Raw genomic sequence first — 12,291 nt, 5'->3', positions numbered from 1 at the left:
ACGTCGAAAGATAACGACTTTTTAATCAAATATAAAGAAGTATTCCATTCAATTCAATGCAATTGTTATTTCATAATTCATGATTCACAATAGTACAATAGCTTCTGCATACCACTGTGTAGTTACCTCTCTGTCTTCTTTCTTTCTCTCTCCCTCTCTCTCTCTCTCTCTCTCTCTCTCTCTTTGATTTCTAAACGGCTCAAAATATACATAAAAGGATTAGGTACATCGAGGATCAATCGAGGAAGAAAAGTGCCGGTCTATCCAGGCATGCGAGTCCATCGAGCGTGCGGACGCGCGCGGTACATCGGCGGGAACGGAGGATGCAAGGGTAGAAGAAGAGACGGGGAAGGATCCGGTCGACGTGAGAAGAGAGAGAGAGAAAGACAGAGAGAGAGAGAGCGAGAAAGAGAGGAAGAGAGAGGGGGAGGAGAGAAAGAGAGGAGGTTGAGTTCGAGCCTGAAATGCGTGGGCGAGTGTGAGCTTGTGTCGCGCGAGTCACCACTCTCGGTTGCCCCGAGCGTCCCGCCGTCCGTCATCCTGTCCGCCCGTCCGTATTTCGTAGCGCGCGCGCGCGCACACGCACGGTCGCACGCGTGCACGTACACGCGGCCGTGCACGCGAGCGCGCGCGCGTTCACGCACGGCTCATCCGCGCGCATCAGCGTTCCGCCAATCACGCACGGCACGGCGCAGGGCCCGGCCCGGCCCGGCCCGGCCCGGTCGCGCAAATGAGCCGCGCTTTTTGGCCAGTCAAAGTGTCACACATGGCCGACGGCCGTGTATCGCGATTTACGTGTTTGTTTCCCGTACGTACCCGTTGATTCGCTTTACAATCGGGCTGCTTCGGGTACGGGTGCTTTTCACGTCGCGGTACTTTCTGTTGTTCGAAAAACAACAACTGTGACGTTGCGATTGAAGGCAACGGCGTTGGTATCCGTAAGATCGTTCGCGATTCGACCATGTCGCTCAGATAACGTTGGGCTATCGAACAGAGTTGGCATAATCAATTTGGCGTGTGCCACAATTGATAAATATTTAAGTTTCTTATTTCTACTTATGTAGTACGTTTGTACTGTTACATGTGTACATATAATCTTAATCTATGTATATAATACTTTTCTTTATAAATTCACAACGAATTATATTCGGCATTAGATCTGGAGATCTGGCTTATCGCAAAGTGATATACTTACATTTCACTTAGCACCTCGCGATTTTGAGTTTAATGCCGGGTTATACGCCCGTTTCTACACGGCGAGAAGTTTTCTTAAACTTTATCCTGAAAATCATGTACCCGTGGGACGACGCGGCATTTCCAAGTGTTTCCATCGCAAGAGCACTAACCCCAACCCGAATCTGACCCGACTCTAGCCCGACTTTGACTCTCGGTGGAAACGTAATCTATGTATGTACACGCACCGGCATAAATGCTGTCCCTATCCTTGTGAGGTGCACGCACACAACTACAGGGACTCTAGTTGTGTGCGTGCACCTCACAAGGATAGGGACAGCATTTATGCCGGTGCGTGTACACGGATGACGTAGGGAACGCGTAGGCCTGTATTCATAGTCCGTTCTTATATTTAAGATCATCTTAAGCGTACTCTTAATGTGTTGTCAACCAATCACAGAGCCGTACTGGCCTCTTAAGACAACGCTTAAGATGATTTTGAAATAAGAATCGACTATGAATATCGGCCGTAGTCTATTCTTGCTATGTCTATGGGCGCGACGCGGCGCAGCGGAGGCCGCGTGGCATCGCGCGTCGGCGCGTTCGCCGCGGCGCGCGTTATAAATGCCCGTGGCGCGGCTGTTAAGCGATACACGCCTGCGGTATCGCGGGTGGCCCCCGCCTTTCGCGCGGCCATCCGCACGATCGTATATCGGTAAGTACAACTTCGTTCTCTCCCGCGTATGGAGATGTTATACCCCGGTGCGCGTATGACCTCTTCTTGCGCAAAAAAACTCACGCACACTGGCGCGCGTGCCGGCCGGCGCGAATCGCTCGCTTTCGTACCACAGACTTCTATATACTACCGGACTGCTTACCTTCCAGCTGAAAAGTGAGGGTTTTATGCCTCAGTGGTTAAATTGGTGAGTGTTGAACTAGAGTGTAGGGAAGTCCAGGTTCAACCCTGGCTGAGGTAATATTTTTCGCAATAAACTTCCGTAGAATTGGCCAGTTGGCGTCGTTTAACAATTCTTCTACATTGGTTAATCACGTACTGGCGTCAAATAATTCTTTATATTGTTATTTATGTCTATTGATGTCCATAATTTTAATCTTCAGACATAAACGACGCTATAAACGTTCGTTCGAAAACTCGACCCCAAACTGATGAATTACTCTATGCGTGTATCGGTGTGACAGACCGGTGCACATATACTACTTTATTTACCTAACAAGACATGGCGGGACTCTTGTCTCACTTTTCAGCTGGGAGGTAGCAGTCTAGTAGTGTATAGAAGTCTGTGTTTCGTACACGGCGGATCTCACGGGTCGATCCGCTTTCGATTACACGCGATCGCGGCGCGGCGCGGCGCGGGTTGACGACGACGATGTCTCTCGCCGAGCGTGAGAAGGGGCTGGAATAAACTTGCGATTTACGCGGGACGCTCGAGTTCAATTTGCATAAGTAGCGAACACGCCGGGCGATTGAGTTACGCGATGAGTAGCGCGAGCCCCGTTTCGGCTGTGCGAAACGCAACCTGAAAATTATTCGCGGTAGGGGGATGAGAGTATCGCATTGTACGGCTCGCGAAGCTACCCGGGATTAATGACCGCGGGGCTTGAGGATCGGCAGTCCTTTTTATGATAATCGCGGATGAAACCGATATAACTGGTACTACGCGGTCGTAATAATGTAATCGTTTTACGGCTGGATCGTTTTTCGGAAAAATTATCGAGGCCCAACATCACGGCGGGCTTCTTGTCGCCACGGAAAATGTTCCCGCGCTGTAATATCTAAATTTCTCCTTATTTTATTAATCATATCGTTATGGCGTCATATCATTTCGAGACTCGACATCTGAAAGCAAAATAACACAGGGACTTATTGCTAAGGAATTGTGATAATTTAATTGTTATTAACACAAAGATCTGTTCCTCAATGCAACCCACAAAGTTACATGCGAGGGGGAAACCGCTGAGGGCATTGTGGTGTACGGATTTGCGGCATTACCGGGCATTTTTAGGCATTTTTTGGGTATTAGTTTGGGCATTAGGCCTTGCATTATAAAGATAAAATAAGATAAAATAAAATAAAATGAGATAAAATAAGATAAAATAAGATAACAAGATAAAATAATGTCTACTGGGCATTAGTGGGCATTGGTGTACAAGATTTTGGTCCGTGCTTTCCACCTCGGTTAGATATAGATCGTAAAAACGTTGATCATTTCTCAGTTTACAAGGACAATTGCGTGAAATACAACGAGTAAATTTATATAAATGAAATATGTCCATACATATTTTTACGTTGTATATTTCAATACAATTCTATGCAATTCTACTCGGTTCTATATAATTTTGTAGATTTATATATGCTTTTATATGAAAAATTTTGTAAAAATTGCTCATTTATTATAATTGTACATAATTTTGTACAACTGTGCACATTTATATGTAATTATAACTAAACAATTTTTCACATTTTGAAAATCACATTTGTAAAATCATACAGAACTGTAGAATGGTATAAAATTATATAGACATAACAATGTAAAAATATGGATGGACACACTTGATGTAGAGTTTATTCATATTCATGCGTGAATAATTTTTTACCGAGGAATCAGACACCAAATTGGTGGGGCGAAGAAGGCCAATGCGAGCCAAACGCAGGTGTTTCTGCGAAAATGTCCAATATGGAACTTTTTATTGAATTTATAAATTAATCATCAAACGTTTCGACCCATTTTCGGGTCATCCTCGGTGAGACTAGGAACAAAGAATTATAAAAGAATGTCGTATTTAAGCGCCGAACATATTTGTGTCTACATAGGATATTATTCATAATATCCCTGATGCTAATTAATCTAAGTTTTAAGTTTTTATACTTTTTACATTTGTTAATTTTATACAACAACTTTTATAAACCTTTGTTCTTAGTCTCACTGAGGATGTCCCGAAAATGGGTCGAAGCGTTTGACGATTAATTTATAAATTCAATAAAAAGTTCCATGGTGGACACTTTCGCACGAATACCTGCATTTGGCTCGCATTGGCCTTCTTCCTCCCACCAGTTTGTTTATCGGGAGCCGTCTCTACTCTTCAGGCACCAAAAGTTGCGCGCTTTTTCGGTCGCGCCGCGACACAAGACCGAAACGGTAAAACGGCAGACGAGTCGCGACGTATTATACCAATTGCCGGCAGCGCGTAACATTGCGGGGCCCCGATCCCCGCGATGAAACTTATCCGCGGGATGGAAAGCGACAAGGCAACGTGCGAGAGGGGAAAGAAAATGAAATAGCGCGGCACGGGTCGCGTTATCGACGCTTCGCCGACTCCTTAAATCAGCGGGCGTAGGCAGGCAGAGGCCGAGGGGTGAAGCGCTGTAAGTGGGAACGGACGAGGGAATACTCCTCTCCTTTGCCCACCTCTCGGCTCCTTCCCTTTTTTCTTCCACCGCTCGGTGACGAAGAGGGGACACGCGCATGCAGATCACGTCGGTTGTAGCCAAGTGATAGCGTATCTGTGGGCGGCGCGTGCGTGTGGTCCTTCTAGGGTCCCCTCGGCTCCCCCTCCTTACTCGGTTCCTTCCTCGCTTCCACCATACTCGGGGAGATATCCTTTTCTCCATTCCGAATCATCGCGAGCGCTGCATCCACTTTACGATCACCCCCGCAGCTAATTTTGCCCGTCAGCTTGTCGATATAATAAATAGCCGGCCGGCGAGAGCCCAGCGATCGCTTCCACACTCATTACGATACGATCGTTTTAATTAGAAATGTGTGTCGTCCGCGCTGACAGTTCCTATCTGTGAGGTAATCATAAACTCGCCCACGCAGCCACTCCATATCGTATCGTATGACCGTTAAATTCTGTAATCCTCCGCGGCGCGATTATTTTTCTTGGCTGGCGAGAGGGATCGTGTGATGACGTATCATCCATAAGCAAATTATCATGCGGACGCTTTTCAAATAATTGCTATTAATCGTCGATGGGTGCGTAGTAATTGGCCTGGAACGTACGAGTGATTCTCGATAATGTAAGACTTCGTAGAATCACGGAGAGACTTGAGGACGTACGTAAAACGGTTTACGGTCCAGTTACACGTATATTCGTGCCGCGTCAGTGATTTTGTGATGTATCAGTTTGGATTCAGTGATTTTCAAGATGGCTCAAAATTACGGATGACGAATCGGCAGAAATTGTTGCAACTTCAGACGAAGATGAAGCAATCCGTGCAGCACGAATGCTTGTAGCTACCAGGGTTGGCAGGTAACTCGTTACTTGCAACGAAGTTACAGTTACTTTCTTTCCATCTGTAACTGCGACCTAACTCAGTTATATTTTTTCGATAACTAGTAACTAATTTAATAGTTACTTTATATATTTTTTAAACCCTCATCGGCGCTTTACAATTCAAATTTGATATTTCCGTTTTCATTGCAAGAAAGTAAGTGCCAGGTAACGATTCGTTACTTTTTAAATAACTGTAACTGCAACGCGTTAGTTTTCAGAATTGGTGGCTTGTAACTAGTTACATTTTTAGCGAAAGAACTGTAACTAGATACTTTCATAGAGTAACTTTCTCAACCCTGGGCTGCTTTCGCGAGAAGGTCAAAATGATCCGGATTAAAATGGCCCTATGATTGGTCAAATCTGAAATTTCGTAGCATCACATTGAAATTTTATTCAATGAAATTCCAGATTTGACCAATCATAGCACAGGGTCATTTTAATCCGGATCATTTTGATCTTCTCGCGAAAGCAGCTCTGGTAGCTGCATTGCAGTAATGTCGCTGCAACATAGCTGTATGGGAAATAAGATTGAACACGGCCCGAACACGGGACTGTGCCGGAACGTGCGTGAACGCGTCCGTTAAAAAGGCAAGAAAGCAATATTTGTTATCACTGATACCGATGGAAATTCACGGAACTGAACGGAACATGTGTAAATGAACCTTTGCTCGACCTGGCACGAGCATCGCGAGATCCTCTTATCTCCGGCACGTCTGGAGCCCGATAAAATATCGCGCGTCCAAGGCTTCCCTCATTTTCGCGCAAGTTGGACTCATTCCCGGCGATATCGGCTCCGTTTATCTCTATCGTCGTTTCCGACGCGTCGAACGTGCGCCTTTATACGCGCCCAAGTTAAAAGGGTGCGTGGACGGATACTATCAAGGCGCGACGCAGGAGTCTCCGGGTTTCTACCAGTGCGGGGCTAAGCGACACTTGGGACGGACGTGACACAAAGACAGCCATCGAGAAGTCATTCCGGTCGCTTCCAACGTCCAGAACTCGCCGTCCCCGGCGGCGACGGCGGCGGCGGCGTCTCCCGCGTTTCTCTCCTCCTCGCTTCGTGACTCCCATATGCGTATCCCGACGCCGTAAACACGATTTTGCCAACACCGGGGTTTTGCGGTAAAACGACGGGCCGTAATTCGCGGTAAAACGTCCGCCGGTAAGAATTTATGAAAGCTCGCCCGGGAGTCCGGGTTTACGTGCGCATATACGCGGGCGAAAACGCTCCGCTCGGCGACGATGACGGCGAGGGGCAGTCGACCGGTCGCGCAGGATTCACCTTATCGACAAGCGAGGAGGCCCCGTCTTTTGGATACCGTCCGGGATCCGAAATAGCGTCGTTGGGGCCCACCTCTCGTCCACCCTTCCCGGCACCTTGGAGAAAAGAAACGTAACTCTAGACGTATCGCGGTGTCATGTCCCGCGCACCTGGCGGCCCCGTTCTTTGTAACACAATACACGCGTTTCGTCCTGCTCCTCCCGCTCCTCCTCCTCCTCCTCCGCCGCCACCTCCTCCCGCTTTAACTTCTCCTCCGCTTACCGTGCTCTTTTGTCTCTTCTTCTCTCCGGCCCGTCATCAGCTTATACCTAGCCTGGATATGTGGAACGGATAAAAAAGGAGGAGGCAAAAATCCTGGTTTAATACCGTGGGGGGATCGGAATTTTCGGCCGGGCTGACGTACTCGCTCGACGAACCTGTTTAAGTGAACACTCCATAACGCCTGATATATCTAGGAGTCGCACACGTGAAGATTTAGCCAGTTAAAATATTTCGCGGCTGCGAGCGGAGAGAGAGAGAGAGAGAGCGAGAGGTCCGTTTTGCGTTGTAATAAATTAAACGCGTGTCGCTACTTCTGAGAAACCCAGCGATTTTCAAGGAGGCAAACAAACCCGGTGCTGTTAATAGACAAAAATCTGGTGTTTCTCGTCTAAATTAATTCTTCGTATATTTCTTGCATTGATATTTTTATCACGAAAGTCTTGAATGGGCATTGTATAGAGGCCGAACGTTTCCAATTAGGCCCGGCTCGACGTGTCTATTTCCTTTTTGGCCGCGCGAGAGGCGAGGGGGATTGAGTGAGGGACGCAGAAGACCGTGAGTTAAAAAATAATAATAAATGTTTATTTTACACACGTGAACGACAGAACACAACGGACACCGTGCAGTAGGTACACCGTTTAAAAAAAACTGGAGACTATAATCTTATTCAAGAGAGTGTGCCTACTGCGTATCGCATACATAGAATTACAGATCTAGACATGCACGAATTCGTATATCCTCATCGTGATGTACATAACAATGATTACGCTCTAAACGTTAACGGCGATAGATAGTGCAGGCAGATAGATACGATGTGAGTCGGGGGGGCTCGCGCGAGAGATCGAGGTCCTGGGCCGTGCCGGTGGGGCCGCGGGTTCGTGGCTCGTGCGCGTCGCGATCGAATCGACCGTCGGAATCGATCGCGCGCGCCGAAGTCGAGATCGCCGCGGCGGTGGTTACAATAAATGGACGCCGACCCGCATTGTTGGAAGAAAGCGCGTCCGGATACTCCGGAAGGTAGGGATCCGCGCGTTAAGACGTCTCCTGAAGTACTATGGTGCTTGAGCCGGAAACGGGTATCCCCGGTGGCGGTGGCGACGACGGCACTCCCAGGTTGTGGGTGAGCGAGTGCCTCCTCAGATCACAATTCCTGCGGAAGACCTTGCCGCAGGAGGCGCAATGATAGGGCTTGATATCCGTGTGCGTGAGAAGGTGAGTCTTCAGATTGCTCCTCTGATTAAAGCTCCTGGCGCAGACGGGGCACTTGTGCGGCGACTCCTCCATGTGCAGGATTTTGTGGACAGCCAGCGTCCGGCTCTGGCAAAATCCTTTGCCGCACTCGGCGCATTTGAACGGTTTCTCCTTGCTGTGTATGTACCTGCAATGTGAGAAAAATCTTCCGGTTTGAATCTCACGTTGAATTTTCCCGACGAAACCACACGCGTGTAACTACGTTTTACTGGTTTTTTGGTTCTTTTTTTTTTACGTAAAAGTGCTTGAACTATAATTTGTAAAATTATAGACGCGCAACGAGATACACATACGCGTATGTTTAACGCTGTAAAGAAAACCGAAAGGAGGGAAGAATAAAATAATCAGCGGGTAATATATTATTAATTTAATTAGCATTATTATCAAGCGAGGACCGCAATTATTGCAACGGTAAATGTATGAATGAATGAATGGATCGTGACACGTTGACCATTAAATATAATATACACGTCATTCAATCATCGCTGTAATTGCGCGAGGTGAAAAAGGCGTATCGTGAATTTGTACGTTCGTAAATCGCAGGACGCTTGTAATTAATGGCGACGCGATAAAGAGATAAATACGCGGCGGTCTCTAAATCTCCCATCGCCAAGGGAACGAATTCGGTAAATAATTCCAACAGTCGTCAATGTCTTTACGCGCATTTAACTCAATTCTCTTACGTAACGTATCATTACAGCGCTTATCTCTCTCTCTCCCTCCCTCCCTCCCTCTCTCTCTCTCTCTGCCTCGCGTGTACCCGGATGTTATAAATAAATTCTAACTAACGTGATTATCTTGAATGATGCGCGATCGAGAATATGGCAACGGCGTGAAACTCCTTCGATAATTCGGAGCGTAAATCACGTTCGTTCAGAAACGCGCGTTAACGCGCGTCCACCGCTTGATAAACGCAACACGAATATATGTGCGGGTAACGAGACATTAGCGACATAAAAAAAATTGTAAACTAAAATGTAACTTGGAGCGGAAAGAAATGTCGACGATTCCGTATTTTCAAATTGAATTAATTGGACTAATTGATAAGTAAATCTCGATTCAATCGATGAACAGCAAGAACCTTGGGGCGCGCGATGCTTCCCCAAAGGAAGCGGGAGAAGCAACGTCTCCCAGATGACTAGGGCCTAGTTGCGTTACCTGTGATCTCTGAGATGGTCCTGCCGTCGGAAGGCTTTGCCGCATATGTCGCACGAGTACGGCCGCTCGTCGGTGTGCGTCCTCTCGTGGATGAGGAGGTTGTAGCTCTTGGTGAACTGCCGGCTGCAGAATTTACAAATGAACTGTTTCTTGGGTCGGGACGTGCGGCAAGTCCTTGGTACACTCGAGTCCAGCGCGATCGAGGCGTGCTGCACGGACGAGGAGGAGGACGACGAGGTGGACGAGGCCGAGGAGCAGCCCGAGGAGGAGGTCGACGACGCGAGGGACGTCGGGACGGTCAGGGACGACGACCGCGAGACCGTCGTCACCGACGTGCTCGCGCGATTCCCCTCGGTTATCCGCCGCAGGAGCAGCTCGTGGTTCGCGGAGGAGGCGCCCGCCCCGGACGCCTCGCCCAGCAGGACCTCCTCCTCCTCCGCGAGGAGCGCCAGGTCGTCGTCGGTGTCGGTGACGAAGTCCAGCCGCGCCTCGTCGTCCTCGCTTATCGCCGAGGCGGCCGATCGGAGCAGCTGGTCGGCCGTCAGGTGGTCGTTCTTGACGGCTGTCGGGCTCAGGGCGACGTCGACACTCGTGTTCAACGGCGAACACCGCTGACCGCCGGCGACGGACGCGGCGGTGCCCGCGGTCTGCGCGACCCCGGATGCCGCGCCGCTCGCATGAAGACGGTGGAGCGTCAGGTAAGTCTCCAGCGCCTGGAGATTAAACGCCGCCGCGGCGGCGTGTCCCGGCGGCAGGAGCGCGGCCCGCTGCAGGGCGGAGAGGAGGGCGCCCTGAAGCCGCAGGGCGACACTCTGGAGCGCCAGGGTGGGTAATTCGGAGGCCGCGGCGAGTCCGGCGATATCGATGTCGCGCGAGTCCGCCGCGACCGTGACCGACGAGGTCGAGGACGATGTGGACGGCACCATTACGAGCGTCCGTTGCTCCTGCTCCGGTTCCTGATGCTGTTCTTCCTCCTCCTGCTGCTGCTGCTGCTGCTGTTGCTGTTGCTGCATCCTCCGCCGTCGTTGGAATCGTCCCGGGTTAGCCTCTGGAACGTGCACCTGCCACGTTTCGCCGGTATCATTGGCAAGGCGATCGGAGGTTCCTGATTTGTCCCGACTGATCTTGATGAGTATCGTTAACGTGGACGCCGCGCGCGCGCCGGTGCTCCTCCGGAGTATCCCGGTACTCTTCCGTGCGATTCACCCTTGCCGAGCTAGGCCACGCGTTCACATGTCCCCGCCGAACGATCGTCAGCTCCCGAGACGACCCTTCCTGCGGGGCACCGGGGCTCGAGCGCGGAAACGGGAAAGAGGATACGCACGCACGATGCTGGCGGTGCGAGGGCACCCCGAAGACTGCTTCTACCTGCCGCTGCTGGGTACTGCTGGTGGAGCCACCTGGTGGCAGGTATCCGAGGCAAAATGGGCCTGTCCGCGGGGAACGGGCCCCGGATTCAGGAGAGAGAGCCGTGGCACAGCTGGCCCGCGCGATCACCGCGGCCCGCCGTGCCGCGCCGCGCCGCGCCGCGCCGCGCCGCTTCGTCGGCGATGCGGGCGCGGGCCTGGGCCGCATGTCCGTGGGGCCGCCGCGGCTTTTGCGTGCCGCGACGGCGGACCTGAACGCCGGGGACGCACGCGCGCGCGTGCACGAGGGGGGAATCCGGAAACGTGAATCGCGATCGCGATCGCGTTTGCGGGTCAACAGCTGTTTAACCCGCGTGCGTTTCCCTCGCGCGTCCCTTTCGCGCGCGCGGGGCGAATACGCGCCGATTATTTTCATTTGCCTCACTGGAGACGAGCACGGGCGTTTAAATGACGTGCAACGTGTATTTAAAGATGACTCGCGTAACGAAGCTCATTGATAGACGCGGTCAATTTCGGTGCCGAGCCTACGGCTTGTGTCTTACGTGCTTTTGAGGCGTCAGCCGGTTGGAAAATTACAATGTCTTTGCATCTACTTTCTGCGAAAGCACTGCACCTTAAATATATGCCGGATAATAATTGAAAAAGAATCCGAAGCATCAGCCGCGAGTGAAGTTTTAGCGAGTCTCTTGTCTAAACGGAAACGATCGCGTTTCAAACACAATGTGACGAGCGTAATGAGACGACGCGTGAAGCAATTAAGCTGACGACTTTCGAGGATGATGTATGTACTTTTGTGAAAGATGGACTTTATTAATCGAGAAACCGTCATCAATTTAATATCTAGAAATCAACTTTAATAGCGCACTTTTTACATAGAAAAATAATGTTTATGGGTTACAAAATGTACAATTGTCAAAGGTTTGTAAAAGAAATCCGGTGGATCGGTCCTTTCAGAAAGACTTTGAACCGAATACGAGCGAGCGGTCTGGTGCGCGCGGCTGACTTGGGGTTTATAATGTCCCGAGTGGACGTCGCGTGGAAATGAGGTAAAACTGAGTGAATAGTGATGCCGCGGCGGAAAAAAAAAAGGCATTTCTCCCGCGGTACCGCGCCCGTGTGCCGCGGGTTCGTTCGGACTCGGCTCCGGCCCGGACTCTCGGCAAAGCCGCAACAATTTACGACGGCAATTAATGCGCGCGAGTAAGCCGTGTATAGCGCCTATAGTTAGCTGCCTCTTCAGTGTCGGAGCGCACCGAAAGCGAGGGAGAAAGAGAGACATTCCGTACACGCGCTCTCGTGCGCGCACATGAGACAGGAAAAAAAAAGGGCGAGTAACCGGGCAAGAGGAGGAGTGAAAGAGAGGAAGGATGAGAAGGAGGGGGAGGGAGAGTACGATGGAGTACGATATAGAAGGAGAGGTCTCTCGAGGAAAGGCGCGAGAGAGAAAGAGAGAGAGAGAGAGAGAGAGAGAGAGAGAGAGAGAGAGAGAGAGAGAGAGAGAGA

At 50.2% G+C, this 12,291-nt stretch overlaps 1 protein-coding gene across 1 annotated transcript; it reads right to left on the bottom strand.

Moving 5' to 3' along the window:
- Positions 1-7,097: 7,097 nt before the first annotated feature.
- On the bottom strand, positions 7,098-10,882 carry LOC105562554 (protein sister of odd and bowel). Its single transcript, XM_012013499.1, has 2 exons — positions 9,422-10,882; positions 7,098-8,390 (listed from the first exon to the last, which is right to left on the bottom strand). The coding sequence occupies exons 1-2, from the start codon at positions 10,432-10,434 to the stop codon at positions 8,045-8,047; spliced, it is 1,359 nt and encodes a 452-aa protein (XP_011868889.1). The 5' UTR covers positions 10,435-10,882; the 3' UTR covers positions 7,098-8,044.
- Between the last annotated feature and the right edge of the window lie 1,409 nt (positions 10,883-12,291).

The sequence above is a fragment of the Vollenhovia emeryi genome, unplaced genomic scaffold (genome assembly GCF_000949405.1).
Source record: "Vollenhovia emeryi isolate VEMERY1.0 unplaced genomic scaffold, V.emery_V1.0 DF939186.1, whole genome shotgun sequence".
Lineage (NCBI taxonomy): Eukaryota > Metazoa > Arthropoda > Insecta > Hymenoptera > Formicidae > Vollenhovia > Vollenhovia emeryi.
The sequence above is the reverse complement of the archived record's forward strand: the minus strand, read 5'-3'. Positions and strand labels throughout refer to the sequence as shown.

Excerpts from the sequence above, each read along its gene's own strand:
- LOC105562554 (XM_012013499.1), bottom strand. The coding sequence starts at position 10,434 with ATGCAGCAACAGCAACAGCAGCAGCAGCAGCAGCAGGAGGAGGAAGAA. Across the intron at positions 8,391-9,421 it reads GACCATCTCAGAGATCACAG|GTACATACACAGCAAGGAGA; the intron begins GTAACGCAACTA and ends CTCACATTGCAG.